Source organism: Podarcis filfolensis (genome assembly GCF_964270895.1).
Source record: "Podarcis filfolensis genome assembly, chromosome: 17".
Classification (NCBI taxonomy): domain Eukaryota; kingdom Metazoa; phylum Chordata; class Lepidosauria; order Squamata; family Lacertidae; genus Podarcis; species Podarcis filfolensis.
Window position 1 is genome coordinate 12,976,931 of NC_139621.1, and position 15,453 is coordinate 12,992,383.

The window sequence follows — 15,453 nt, forward strand, 5'->3', positions numbered from 1 at the left end:
AGGGATCATGGGAGTTGTAGGCCAAAAACATCTGGAGGGCCGAGGCTGAGAAAGCTTGCATTACAGTGATGCATTAAAATCCAAGATGAACTGAGGTCAACACCCAAGAGAACAAACAGGAGTTACATTTGCTGAATGTAATAGCTCAACAACTTCCCTTCTCCTGACTTTGTGGGTCACAGGGAACAACGTTGGAAAATGTAGTCTCACTCCCACCAAATTTAAACACTCTTATGTCCCATTGGTTTTAGCAGAAAAATACATTCTTAAACACCTCCCTCTGACATCAGTATGATTCAGAGGATGCTTAACTATTGATGAAATCTTGCCTCTTGCCTTTGACATGGAAATCATTCTCAAGGTGGGGCTGCCACAGGAAATAATTGAAAGGTAATGTGTCACTGTGGTTTAAATATAACTGAAGGGTTAGAAAAAAATGATATGGTCTTGATGCCGTGAATGCTAACAAGTGTTTGGAAGAAATCACTGTGCTGCGTTAGAAGCTTCTACAGAGAAAGTTTAGTTCCTTGAAAATTAACCACCATATAAAAGAACATCTGGTGTTTCTCATAAGTAATGGGGTCAAACTATAAATGGGGGCAGGACAATTAAAATATTGGAAACCACAAGGTAAGGTGAAAAGTGGTTTGGTTCATTATATTAAAGGGAGTCCATAAATATCATAACCACCCCATTAAGACGCACATAAAAGACAACAAAAGGTTTACAAATAGAAAAAGCTCCCTTATTTTCACCTTCGGTTGGCTTACGGCTCTTGAGAGAGACAATGGAGCACGCCTCCGGGGGTGAAGTCAAATCACTGCATTAGCAGCACTTAAGTGAGCTCCCTGGGGTACAAGCGTGGGGAGCATGTCTGGGGGTCCTGGGCTGCCTCCTCTCAGCTGATGGGGTCCAAAGGAAAGCAGAACAAGATGTTGGGTACCAGCTTGGCTGAAGGAGTTGCCAGAAGGAGGCGGACAAGGCGCCATCCAAACATCTTGGGGACTCCACTATGGATTTGGGTAGCGGGGTTTACTCCTGAACCTTCTCTTCTCCCGAAGATGTCCCACAAGGCAGTAGAGGTTTAGGACCAGAGTTTTCCGTCTCCTGGGTGGCCTCCCTTCCCAGGTGGATGAGCCCCATCGGCCATACCCTTCCTTCAACAGAAGGGTTTCCCAAACTTGGGTTTCCAGATATTTTTGGCCTACAACTCCCATCACCCTTAAGCTAGCAGGACCAGTGGTCAGGGAACTGTAGTCCAAGAACAGGAAGAGACCCACGTTTGGGAAGCCCTACCGCACCTGCGGAAACGGCCTCCTTGAGCCTCACCATCAGCCGCCGCATTCGCTCTTTCTCAATCCGCTCTGTTTCCTTCTTCTGCTCACGCTCCGTGTTGGCGTGCCACGTGGCCACGGCTTTGGAAAGCTTCTGGATTTTCCCAGCCACGGACCGGTGATACTCTTTGAAGTCCTTAGCGTGCTGCAAGATGCTGTTGAGATACTCCTGCGAAAAAGAAAAAGGGGGGGAAATCAACCAGGGAGCGGACCCACAAGCAACGGTCGCAGATTCCAAGCGCACCCTGCATCAAGGATCTAAATGTATCTCCTCCGGCTGATATAGTGCTATGACTCACAGCTGGGAAGATGAGGTTGTGGCCCCTCCTTCATCCTTGAGATGGGAAGGTAACTGCAGAGTCGCCCTTAAACTAAGCCAGGAGGGATACGCTTGGGTCCTCCACTCCTGATCGACCCAGCAGCCAGGCCCCTACCAGTTTTGACCATTTCTATTAGTTTGGGCTTGAATATGGGCAATGCTTTCCTGTCCAACTGTCAATAAACAAAGTAAATTATGCCTTTGCCAATAATAATAATAATAATAATAATAATATTTATTATTTATACCCCACCTATCTGAATGGGTTTCCCCAGCCACTCTGGACAGCTCCCAACAGAATACAGTGGATGCTCGGGTCGCGAACATGATCCGTGCAGGATGCACGTTTGCACACGCGTGGGTTGCAATTCGGCACTTCTGTGCATGCGCAAAGCGCAATCTAGCGCTTCTGCGCATGCGCAACCGCCGAAACCCGGAAGTATCCCGTTCTGGTACTTCCGGGTTTTGGCGGTCCGCAACCCAAAAAAACGCAACCTGAAGCGTCTGTAACCTGAGGTATGACTGTACTAAAAACACGACAACACATATTAAAAACTTCTCTAAACAGGGCTGCCTTCAGATGCCTTCTAAAAGTCATATATTTCCTTACTTCCTTGACATCTGCTGGGGGGGGGCGCGTTCCACAAGGCAGGTGCCACCACCAAGAAGGCCCTCTGCCTGGTTCCCTGTAACCTCGCTTCTTGCAGGGAGGGAAATGCCAGAAGGCCCTCAGAGCTGGACCTCTGAGGTTGGACAATGTGGGTGGCGACGCTCCTTCAGGTCTACTGGGCTGAGGCCGTTTAGGGCTTTAAAGGTCAGCACCAACACTCTGAATTGTGCTTGGAAACGTACAGTAAGTGTCTGTTGTTGTGAACGCCCGTTGGTCTTATTTTGCATGCATTCAGGCCTTAAATGAACTGTCACAAACTGTACTTTTTGTATGTCATGGCAATCTGAACCCTTGTTTACAATTGCTTTTCCTGCATGTGTGTATCATTCTAGACATGCATGCCCACTTTTCTCTCTCTGGGCCGATCTGGGGGGGTTCTCCCGACCCCACAGGGCCCATGGCAGGCTAGGGGGGAGAGCACCGCATTGGGAACCCTTACGCTGGCTCCCACAAGTGGACGGACATGATGGTTCTCCAATGTGCCATCAGCCTCTGGGTTGTTTTTGCTGCTGTTGCCTCTCTGGAAACAGCCAGGCTGGCACGTCATCCTGAAGTGGCGCATATTTAAACCACTAACTGAGTGCTTCCTTGCATCCAGTCTTTTGCTGCTGAATAATGGAGCTAAAAACAAAGTAAGCGAGGCTATTTAGAGCCAGCCCTAAATATGTCATTAGAAAGCATGTTGTTTAATAATGTGTGTGGAGTGTGCTGTGATTTTCATCCTGTGGACTAGGGAGAAAGGTTTAATCTTCCCTCCCCAGCCAAGATGCAAATAAAAGTCACTTCTGCACTGCCAATGGCCTTAGAAAGAAGCTTCTGTAATGCCAGAGGGAGCATTAACATCTTGGGGGCCGGGGGGGGGGGAGCCCACCACGTCTAATTAAAAAACCAACAACCCGACATGCTCTCTAATGCAATATTGAGCATCACGTGCTATTTAGCTCAGAGGCATAATCTCTGGGGGTTCCTAGCGGTTCTGCAGGAAGACATCAAACGTCAATAAAAATGGAACGTATCTAAAAAAGCAGGAGAGGAAATCTGCATGTTGCAAGTCCTATTAATGAGAGCAAGCGGGCAGCGGTCTCTTCCTAAACCACTAGGTCCTCCGCAGATCAACCTTAGGCCGATCCCCTTTGGAACAAATTGCAGATCCGTGGTCATGCTTGCTACATATCTGGCATGCGGCAGGTTCCAGGTCCAATTCCTGGCACCCCCCGTTTTGAAAAAGGACCAGGTAGCAATTGATTCAAAAGGCTTAAAGCCTGAGAGCGATTCCTAGGCAGACAGAAAGTCTGTGTCAGCTTCTTTCTGTCCCCATGTGTTTTGGGGGAAAGTCTCAGGTTCAGTCCTGGACATCTGCATGTAGGGCTGAGCGAAGGAACCATTCAACCAACTGTGCTTAATTAATTGATTAATTAATTATTAATAATAATAATAACTACTATTTTATTTTTATTATTATTATTATTATTATTATTATTATTATTATTATTATTATTTATACCCCGCCCATCTGTCTGGGTTTCCCCAGCCACTCTACGCGGTTTCCAACAAAATATTAAAATACAATACAGTGGTACTTCAGGTTAAGTACTTAATTTGTTCCGGAGGTCCATTCTTAACCTGAAACTGTTCTTAACCTGAAGCACCACTTTAGCTAATGGGGCCTCCTGCTGCCGCTGCGCCGCCGAAGCCCGATTTCTGTTCTCATCCTGAAGCAAAGTTCTTAACTTGAAGCACTATTTCTGGGTTAGCGGAGTCTGTAACCTGAAGCGTGTGTAACCCGAGGTACCACTGTAGTCCTTCAGACAGTAAAAGCTTAGGGGCGTAAATATGCCATCCCACTGAGCAAGCGCAAGATGGGGTGAGGAGCAAGGAAGCAGAGGGGCTTCTGGCCGGCTGCTCACTGCCTGAGCATCCAAGAGGAATCATCGTGACGGAGGGAGCCCTGGGATAGCTGCCTGCCTCCCAATTAAGACACCCCAAAATGAGAGATCCAGTAAAAACAAGAAGTGTAGAAAACTGAAATTTCCAAAGAGAGCAAGGACCAGAGGCCAACGGTCATGCTCCGAGGGAGGAGGAGGGAAGGCCTTTCGGGAAAGAGACATTCAAGCCGCCTTGCAAGCAGTATGTGGAGCTGTGCTCCTTCCTTGCCAGTGCCTCTTCTCCCGCTGTGCAAGGAACCTGGTAGCAATATCAATTCCCAAATTAATCGTACACTCTTGTGCAAATTAACTGAAACAAAGCATGTTTTCTATCTTACTCGCAATCCTGTACAGTGGTACCTCGGGTTACATACGCTTCAGGTTACATATGCTTCAGCTTACAGACTCCGCTAACCTAGAAATAGTACCTCGGGTTAAGAACTTTGCTTCAGGATGAGAACAGAAATCATGCTCCAGCGGCACGATGGCAGCGGGAGGCCCCATTAGCTAAAGTGGTGCTTCAGGTTAAGAACAGTTTCAGGTTAAGAACGGACCTCCGGAACAAATTAAGTACTTAACCCGAGGTACCACTGTGCTTGATTGGCCAGGGAATTCCCCAGATGTCAATCCCATGGAGAATTTGTAGGCTATATGCAAAAGTCGCCTCCATGCTGTAGACTGTAAGACTATGGAGAAGCTCATTCAGGCGCTGATTCAAGTGTGGTACAGGGATCCGAAAATCCACAGGGACTGTTCGAAACTAGTAGACTCCATGCCCAACCGTGTTCAAACACTGCTTAAAAATAGCGGAGGCATATCTGTTACTACCGTACATATACATGAGTTTTGTACATGTATACGTGAGTTTTGTACAATAAAGCAGTTGGTCCCTTACCTTTCCTGACCTGATCTGGCCACAGTGATCCATGTGACCGTCACCTCCAGGCTTGACTACTGTAATTCGCTCTACGCGGGGCTGCCCTTGAAGCTGTCCCAGAAACTCCAGCGGGTGCAAAATGCTGCAGCGAGGCTCCTCATGGGGTCTCTGCCATGGGAGCATATTCACCCAGTGCTTTTCCAGCTGCACTGGCTCCCGGTGGAGTACAGGGTCAGATTTAAGGTGCTGCTTTTGACCTTTAAAGCCCTTCACGGCCTAGGACCCTCGTACCTACGGGACCGCCTCTCCCGGTATGCCCCACGGAGAGCCTCAAGGTCCATAAATAGCAACACCCTAGTGGTCCTGGGCCCTAAAGAAGTTAAGATTAGCTTCAACCAGAGCCAGGGCCTTTTCAACACTGGCTCCGGCCTGGTGGAACGCTCTGCCTCATGAGACCAGGGCCCTGCAGGATCTGATTTCTTTCCGCAGGGCCTGTAAGACAGAGTTGTTCCACCTGGCCTTTGGCTTGGAGCCAATCTGATTCCCTCCCCCTCTTTCTTTTTCCTTCCCCTCCTGTGATGAGGCTGCATTTTAATATTTTAATGTTTCAATATTTTAATGTTGTATTTTAATCTTGTTTTTAAGTTGTATTCATTCAATTTGTTTTTATTATTGCTTGTTAGCCGCCCTGAGCCCGGCCTTGGCTGGGGAGGGTGGGCTATAAATAAAAATTATAATTATAATTACTATTATTATTATTATTATTATTATTATTATTAAACTACATTGCTTGTTTCAATTAATTTGCACAAGGGTGTACGTAGCAAGACAAGCAGCTCACTGCATTACAGCTCCAAACCCCCGACCCTTGGCTGCGCTGCCGATGGGAGTTGGAGTCCAGTGATATTTGGAGGGGGCGCTGGCGGCTATTCCTGCAACAGACGAGCAGAACCGTCCTGGAGCATGCAGATACCTGGTGCTTCTGCCTCCGTTTCCGCTCCTGTTCGATCTTCTGCTGCTTCTCCAGCTTCTCCGTCATCCGCGCTTCCCGCAAGGTCTGGCGCTTGCTGCGCTTGTAAGCCTTCGAGTTCAGAGCCGTCTCCAGGGTCGTGTCGCGGCGCATGCAAGCCACCACCTCTTGCCTGAGCTGGGAGCCAGAAGGACAGACCTTAGCAGCAAATCATCACCAGCAAAAATTTTTTTAAGAACTGTCTCCTTCCCTTTTTTATTTTAAATTTTTATTCATACTTTTCAGATTCACACATTTCACTGATTTCACCACCATTCTGACATTTCAAAACTTAGCTTCCTTCCCCCTCTTTCTGCGGTTCCTTGAATTTCTTTTTAATATCCTCTGCATATCCAAATTAGCTTAATTTGCTCATTTATTCATCTTCTTTAAATATACACTCTTATGAAACCACACATTATTACAATAAACCTGCCAACATTTTTATCTGTTTACAGTTTATCTGTAAATATTCAATAAACCCTTTCCATTATTTTATTAAGTTTGTTATCTTGATTTCTTATTCTTCTGGCAAGTTTTGCCATTTCTGCATATTTCCTTTCACCTATAAGCTTTTTTTGGTAGTACGTCTAAATCTGGCTGGATTCCTCAAATACCAGATCCCTGTTTTCTTGGTCAAGTTCACCAATATACCGTATTTTTCGCTCTATAGGACGCACTTTTCCCCCTCCAAAAATGAAGGGGAAATGTGTGTGCGTCCTATGGAGCGAATGCAGGCTCCCTGGCTTCAGCGATAGCAAGGCAAAGCCTCCGAAGCCTGCGCTCCGGAGGCTTTGCGTTGCTTCCGCTGAAGCCAGGAGAGTCTGCTCTTTGAGGCTGGCGGTGGGGAAAGCAGCGCTTTCCCCATCGCCAGCCCCAGAGATTGGGGGGCAGCGGGAAGGCGTGCGACGCCTTCCCCCTACTCTCCAACCCGGGTTTGAGGCTGGCGGTGGGGAAAGCAGCGCTTCCCCCATCGCCAGCCCCAGAGATTGGGGGGCAGCGGGAAGGCGTGCGACGCCTTCCCGCTACTCTCCAACCCGGGTTGGAGGCTGACGGTGGGGAAAGCAGCGCTTCCCCCATCGCCAGCCCCAGAGATTGGGGGGCAGCGGGAAGGCAGCGATGCCTTCCCGCTACTCTCCAACCCGGGTTTGAGGCTGGCGGTGGGGAAAGCAGCGCTTCCCCCATCGCCAGCCCCAGAGATTGGGGGGCAGCGGGAAGGCGTGCGACGCCTTCCCGCTACTCTCCAACCCTCCTGTGGGCTTTTGGGGGAGATGGGGGAATTCCCCCACCTCCCGCAAAAGCAGGCAAAAGCCGCGTGCTCTTTAAAGGGGCTCCGTGGCTTCTGCTGGCTTTTCTAGGAGGTGGGGGAATTCCCCCACCTCGCAGAAAAGCCTGCAAGAGCCGTGCAGCCTTTAAAGAGCGCACAGCTCTTGGGGGCTTTTCCCCAAGGAGGGAGAAGGGACTGACTGGCCGAGTCCGTCCCTTCTCCCTCCTGTGGGCTTTTGCGGGAGATGGGGGAATTCCCCCACCTCCCGCAAAAGCAGGCAAAAGCCGTGCGCTCTTTAAAGGGGCTGCACGGCTTTGCTGGCTTTTCTAGGAATTCCCCCACCTCCTAGAAAAGCCCGCAGGAGCCGCGCAGCCTTTAAAGAGCGAGCGGTTCTTGGGGGCTTTTCCCCAAGGAGGGAGAAGGGACTGACTGGCCGAGTCCGTCCCTTCTCCCTCCTGTGGGCTTTTGCGGGAGATGGGGGAATTCCGCCACCTCCCGCAAAAGCAGGGAGAAGGTCTTGGAGTAGCGCACAGGCTGCGTGCAGCCTGTCCACTGCTCCCAGAGCTGGGGGGGGGGGGGGAATCATATTTTTCCCTTGATTTCTCCCCTGAAAACTAGGTGCATCCTATGGTCCGGTGCGTCCAATCGTGCGAAAAATACGGTAGTTAGAATCTGAGAAATTGTCAGACTAGTAATTAATTTTAAAAAGGAATCATTCACTCCGCTCCGGGATTTATATACAAGATAGCAACGCACTCCGAAAACACTTTGCTTTCAAAGACTTTACATATTACTTTTATTCTCACTTTTTTGTTATTGCACTGCTATGCTGTTGTCGTCATGCTGTTCTGCAAGAAGGAAAAGTCAACTGAAATGATTCTTATAAAGAAGAGTTAGCATCTAGAATCTAGCAGGATGTCGGCAGAGCACAGCAGGCAGAAGATTGATTTTGGAAGCTGAATTTCTAGGTTCAAATATCTTTTCAGCTATCGCTCCTTCGATGATCTAAAGATGGAAAAGTCACTCATCCAAAGACTAGCCTAGTTGGGGCTGGGTGGGCGTCAGATAGCAATTAAGATTAGGGATCTTGAGTGCTACAGAAAGCACAATAACAACTTGACGGTGGTTAATTATTACTGATAACAATGCACACGGGGCAAATTAAACTGAATTTCCATGTACTCACAGGGAGGCTACTAGCATGATCTCCTCATCAACACCACCCTCCCCACCCCCAGTGATGCTCCAGACTATTACTGCGATTAATTTATCCATCACTTTCTCTAACGTAACAATCTTATTGAAAGTTTTTTGACGTGTTAAACACTAACATTCAAACTCATTGGTAGGAAAACGCAAAACACTATAGAAAAGAAAAAGAGGAAAAAAGAATAGAAAATCAGTAACTATAAAGACATTTGTGCTGTACATATCTTCTCATTAGGGACGCGGGTGGCGCTGTGGGTTAAATCACAGAGCCTAGGGTTTGCCGATCAGAAGGTCGGCGGTTTGAATCCCTGCAACGGGGTGAACTCCCGTTGCTTGGTCCCTGCTCCTGCCAACCTAGCAGTTCAAAAGCACGTCAAAGTGCAAGTAGATAAATAGGTACCGCTCTGGCGGGAAGGCAAACAGCATTTCCATGCGCTGCTCTGGTTCGCCAGAAGCGGCTTAGTCACGCTGACCACATGACCTGGAACCTGTACACCGGCTCCCTCGACCAACAAAGCGAGATGAGCGCCGCAACCCCAGAGCCATCCGTGACTGGACCTAACAGTCAGGGGTCCATTTACCTATCTTCTCATTTATCCACACATAGAAAGGCAGACCCCTCTGCCCTCACCAGGGTGCCCCCACTTTCCCCCCTGAGAAATTCTTCCCACCCTCCTTTTCTTGCAGGCACCTCCCACCGCCAACTGTCCCCTTCCTGAAAGCGTCCTCTTCAATGCATCCTAAAGGAATCTTAAAGTTCTCAATCCCCTTCTCAACCGCACGTCAGTGTTCCGGTTTGCGAACTTTTTTCAGAAGCCGATTGTGCTCCATTTTGAGTGTTACGCTTCCGACTTGAGCACCACACTTCCATTTTGAGTGTTACGCTGAGTGTTTTTGCTATATATTTTGCGTGTTTGCGACTGTGTGGAACCCAGTTCAGCTACTGATTGTGTGACTGCAGTACATTGTTTATCGCTTTCATTTTACGGATCAATGGTCTCGTTAGAGAGTGAAATTCATGTTAAATTGCTGTTTTAGGGGCTGTCTTTAAAAGTCTGGAACAGATTAATCCATTTTGCATTACTTTCTATGGGAAAGCGCGCCTTGGTTTTGGAACGGACTTCCGGAACAGATAAAAGTTTGAGAACCAAGGCACCACTGTATTTGTCAACTACAGTGGTACTACGGAAGTTGAATGGAATCCGTTCCGGAAGTCCGTTCGACTTCCAAAACATTCGGAAACTGAGGTGCGGCTTCCGATTGGCTGCAGGAACATGTCGGACATTTGGGTTCCAAAGAACGTTTGCAAAGCGGAACACTCACGTCCGGGTCTTCAGCGTTCCGGAGCCAAAATGTTTGAGGCGCAAGGCGTTTGGGATCAAAGGTACGACTGTACAACCAAAAAAGCTTCCTTTCAGGGAAATTTGTTACCTGGCGCTGGAAATTCAGCAGCCTGAGTGCCTTCAGCTCCACCGTGGCTTTAGTTCGCAGGTCTGGGGGCAAAGAGCCAGGCAAGTTTTCCAATTCCTGAATTCTGTGAGCAATCCGTGCCTGAAGTCTAAACAGGGAAGGACACAGGACAGGGGATTAGAAGAGAAAGAGATTAATTTGCCCATTGCAGGTGCATTTGACATTCTCTTGACCTTGCTAGATCTGCGATCCCATCCTCCGTTACTTGCGAATAAATCCAACTGCATCTCGCAGGACTTTACTCTCTGCAAACACGCGTAGGATTGGGGCTTCACTGTTGTTACCGCTAATGAAATGCAAGTACGTACACTCTTGAAAGACGCAGCACTTTCAAACGCTGTTATTTATATCTAAAATAATTAGAATATGAATCACTGGAGAATTACCCATTTATCTGAAAAGCCTTTGAACTGCACATTATGTGTCTGTTAAGCTTAAGGTAAGAAATGAACAGAGAAAATCCTCTGAAATTTTCCAAAAGGCCAAGAGTTCCCTCACACTGTTGAGGAAGACATTTGAGGCATAAGCAGCACTCAAAACGAGAGAGAAAAGGTTTTAGATTCCAGCCAACCTGGGCTCCATTTCAAAGCAGCCTCAATTTCACCCACAGAAAAGTTTTGCAAGTGGTTTTTAGGTCCACCTGGACCTAAAGGGGGGTGGGTAGCATCCCACGGTGTGGACACACAAATACACACCCTTTTCTTATTTATTTTTGTCAGAAGAATGTCAGCTGCCAATCATGGCGATTCACCGGCATGCCATTCAAATACCAATAAATTCACCCCCTTGTGTGCCGCTCCTTGCGCATCGTTAAATCTCTTTGTCGCAGCGCAAAGAGGGAAGAATTAATGCTAATGGTGTTAATAGAGGAGTTGGCAGCCCAGGGATGAAAAGTTGTTAACTAAGCGCAATGTTAAGAGCGGTGTCAGTCTGGCACCAGACGGGGGGAGGGCTGAAAGAGGCAGCGCTTCCAAGAGCCAAGTGGGTCCTAACATTGCAGAGGACCCTCCTTCTGCTTTCAGGCCAAGGAACAGAGCCAAGTGCCAGCAAAAGCCAGGAGGACATGGGGAGGGAAGCAGGACGGGCCCCAGAAATTCTGAACAAACGGGATCCCCGGCAAACCGATCAGCAGCGTTTGGGAAGGAGGGGAATTTGATCCAGGGAAGAATGTCACCGTGACTTTGTCCCCTTTATCTTAATAAAGACCGGCCACCTTACTGAAGAAAGCAACACCTGAAAATCAGCTGAAACTCACACGTCTATCTAAGGGTGTAGACCAGCACCACCAAATTGTAGAGGCTGCCATTAATTTATCAGAAACTTATTCTTGGCTTTGCTTAAAACTGAACTAAAAGTCTCATAACTGAACAATAAATAAATAAGTAGGAGCCACAGCCAAAGGGCTTTCACATAAATTGAAAGGGGGAAAAATATTTTTGGGCTGTTTTTTAAAATATAAATTCCTACTAGGAACGCCCTGCATAAGGAATTGTAATTAACATTCTACTTTTAAAGGGTTTGTGGCAGCCACATATTCTACAATCAATGCATCAAATGCCAAAATAATGCTCCCTGCCTAATCCTGGGAACAGATTAAAAAGACTGCCCTTGCATTCGGAGGGAAACAGAGAAGGCTCTTAAGTCGTTCAATCACAAGGAAGGGCCAAAGACGGAAGCAGTTGCTTGAAGCTGCCATTTGCAAAACGCTCAGGGGATTTAATCTAACCCTGCCCAAAATATGTTTAATTAATCTCCACAGTGCAGTTATTTGTCTTCATCCATGCAGAAAGCAAATTTCGAACTGGAGCCGGAGATGCAGATCTTCTTGCAAAAGGGCAGAAGCCCCTGGAACCGAGGGAGAACAGTCACAAGCATCGCCGTGAAGGACGGTGAGGGTTTTTTTGGACCGGGGGCCATGCAGCAGGACTGAGGACTCTGGGGTAGCAAAGAGCTTTCTGGCAGGGATACTTTCATCAGATGATAAAAGGAATCCATCCGACATAATCCACTGTGCTCGTAATTTCAGGACAATAGCGGGCGTAAATTTTTTTATGAGCTCTGAGAAGGAAAGAAGCTTTGCACATAGTGGAGTGACACTAAATTGCACTGCGCATTATTAGTTTTACAAGACTTATTCATTAAGATTAAAGCAGCACTTCATTTTTCTTCTAAGTGTTAAAGAGAGCTTTGTAAGAATTACGGCATGAACTTATTGCGCTGGCCCAGTTTCAAACAGCAAAATAAGCTGAGCTGTTCTCGACATAAATGTAAAGGTTTTGTAGAAATTTTTCAAAAGATAAGAGTTTCACTATAGTCTTTGTTGGTCAAAGGAGGGTATAATCGCGTTTTGGAGCAATCTCTTGTTATGCAGAATAAATTCAAGAGAGAAGTCAAGTATAGCCATACAGTGGTGCCCCGCAAGACGAATGCCTCGCAAGACGGAAAACTCGCTAGACGAAAGGGTTTTCCATTTTATGAGCTGCTTCGCAAGACGAATTTCCCTATGGGCTTGCTTCGCAAGACGAAAACGTCTTGCAAGTTTGTTTCCTTTTTCTTAACACCGTTAATACAGTTGCGACTTGACTTCGAGGAGCAACTCATAGAACACAGTGTACATAGTAGCCTTTTTTGAGGCTTTTAAAGACTTTGGTGATTTTTGAAGCTTTTCCAAAACTTCTTTTGCAGCCATTTGGTAAGTTAAGCTTTTAAAACTTTTTTTGGGGGGGTTGGATTTTGGGTTGGGGTGTTTGGAATTCAAGGACTTGGTGTTGGGGAGGGGTTTGCAAGAATCTGGAAGCTTGTGTGTTTTTTTTCTGCATTTTTATGATTTTCTGTGACCATTGGGGCACTCTGCTGTTTTTTTTAAAAAATCTGGATTTGAATTTCTGTGTGCTAGGTGGCTGGGGGAACAGTTGGGGAGCGGTTTGCAAGAATCTGGAAGCTTGTGTGTTTTTTTTTCTGCATTTTTATGATTTTCTGTGACCATTGGGCCACTCTGCTGTTTTAAAAAAAAAATTCTGGATTTGAATTTCTGTGTGCTAGGTGGCTGGGGGAACAGTTGGGGAGGTTTTTGCAAGAATCTGGAAGCTTGTGTGTTTTTTTTCTGCATTTTTATGATTTTCTGTGACCATTGGGCCACTCTACTGTTTTTTTAAAAAATTTCTGGGTTTGAATTTTGAAATGCTCTTTACAGTATGTGTGACTTTAAAGAGCACTTAATAAACTCTTGTTGTACCAAATTTGGCTTTGTTTGGACTTTTTTTGACCGTAGGAACGCATTAATTGATTTTCAATGCATTCCTATGGGATTTCGTGCTTCGCAAGACGAAAAATTCGCTAGACGAAAAAATTCGCAGAACGAATTAATTTCGTCTTGCGAGGCACCACTGTACTATGACGAATATCAGCAAAACTCTTTTCAGGATGGGCTACAACTTTTCAGAGACAGTTTTAAGGGCAGAAGGCACCGTCAATGGCACTTCACTGACCCTTCTTCTTCTTCATCATCCGCAGATCTCAGGATGGTTCACAATTTAAAGCATTAGCTGGCTTCTGCCTTCGCTCAGAGCACGCAGGTTTCTCTTAAGTAGTAGTAGTAGTAATAATAATAATAATTTTTACTTATACCCCGCCCTCCCCAGCCAAGATCGGGCTCAGGGCGGCTAACAACCAATAATAAAAACAAGCTGATTAAAATAAAATTTAGAAGATTAAGATACAACATTAAAACATTAGGGTGCAATCTCTTCACAGGAGGAGAAAGGAAAAAGAAAGAGGGGGAGGGAATCAAACTGATTCCAAGCCAAAGGCCAGGTGGAACAACTCTGTCTTACAGGCCCTGCGGAAAGAAATCAGATCCTGCAGGGCCCTGGTCTCATGAGACAGAGGACCAGGCCAGAGCCAGTGTTGAGAAGGCCCTGGCTCTGGTTGTGGCTAATCTGACTTCCTTAGGGCCTGGGACCGCTAGGGTGTTGCTATATATGGACCTTAAATTCCTCCGTGGGGCATAACAGGAAATGTGGTCCCGTAGGTACGAGGGTCCTAGGCCATGATGTAGCCTCAGAGAAGGTGGTGATGTGAGAACCCCAATTCTTAACAGAGATTGATGAAATCCCAAATAATACTGGGAGGCAAGGAACCTGTGTTGCAGCAGCATAATCCTGGGTATGACCAGGTTTGGCGTGGCTGCGATGTCGCGCCAGTCAGCTGGTCTGTGGGCTGTGGTCAGCTGGTCTTCTGGCGCCCCAATGCCCCACTGACCATTTGCTTTGTGATCTTGCAAAGAAAAAGTGCCCAGAGATACTGTCAAGGCGACCAGAGCCTAGATTTAAGGTGCCGTTTGGCTCCCAGATTTTACATCTCAGTTTCTGACGCTACTTCTGGTCAGGTTGGCAGTACAGACGAGGATTGGCAGATGGCCTCCCTTTATCTCCTCGCGCGTAGTTTTGGCTTTTGGTGATGTATTATAGAGATCTGACGGAAACAAATGAGGTATTTGAACCAAACCTAGGGCTGGAGGTGCAGTTCATGAGGGAAATTTGCATCAATTGGAACCACCACCAGCCTCAAGGGAGCGGAGGTGCCCTTCTTCTATGCCCAAAGAATCTTCCAGAAGGAGACACACGTTCCTTCGTAGTTTTCCCTCTGTCCACTGAGTGCAGGAGAAATTCTGGAAAATGGCTCTGCAGAGGTGAAAAAACACCTTCTACACAACTCTCAGAAAACGCACAAGCCTCGTCATACTCTCCCTCAAGTCAGCTGGTGCCTATTTGGGCGACACCACACAATTTCCGGGATGAGTCGCCACCCTTCCCCCAAAGTCACACACCATGAGTGTGATGTTGATTTCATACAGCAGGCATGTCCAACTGGTAGATTGCGGGGTGTTCCTGCTAGATCTTTGGCCCCTCAGTGATGTCCCCCCCCCAAAGGGGGAAACAACAACTGTGGCTTCCTTGAAAAAGCCCAACAACTTTGCCTTTCCCTAAAACGCTCGACAACTTTGGTCCATCCAACGACAATGGGTAGATCACTGCCAGTTTTTTTTCTAATGTGAGTAGACTGCAGTCTATTGGGAGTTGGACGTCCCTGTCATACTTATTGTTGTTTAGTCGTGTCCGACTCTTCGTGACCCCATGGACCAGAGCACGCCAGGCACTCCTGTCTTCCACCGCCTCCCGCAGTTTGGTCAAACTCATGCTGGGAGCTTCGAGAACACTGTCCAACCATCTCGTCCTCTGTCGTCCCCTTCTCCTTGTGCCCTCCATCTTTCCCAACATCAGGGTCTTTTCCAGAGAGTCTTCTCTTCTTATGAGGTGGCCAAAGTATTGGAGTCTCAGCTTCAGGATCTGTCCTTCCAGTGAGCACTCAGGG

General features: G+C 47.1%; 1 protein-coding gene across 14 annotated transcripts in view; it reads right to left on the reverse strand.

The window, feature by feature from the left end:
• Positions 1–15,453, reverse strand: part of SMARCA2 (SWI/SNF related BAF chromatin remodeling complex subunit ATPase 2) — a 128,982-nt gene that overhangs the window by 85,693 nt on the left and 27,836 nt on the right. For all 14 annotated transcript variants that reach the window (XR_014542965.1, XM_083592785.1, XM_083592790.1 and 11 more), the window contains 3 exons: positions 10,042–10,168; positions 6,099–6,272; positions 1,330–1,503 (listed from right to left, as the gene is read on the reverse strand). Coding sequence is in view for 13 of the 14 variants with exons in the window: in XM_083592785.1 (XP_083448911.1) it covers positions 1,330–1,503; positions 6,099–6,272; positions 10,042–10,168 (475 nt within the window). In the remaining variant the exon portion in view is untranslated. The remainder of the gene's footprint in view (positions 1–1,329; positions 1,504–6,098; positions 6,273–10,041; positions 10,169–15,453) is intronic.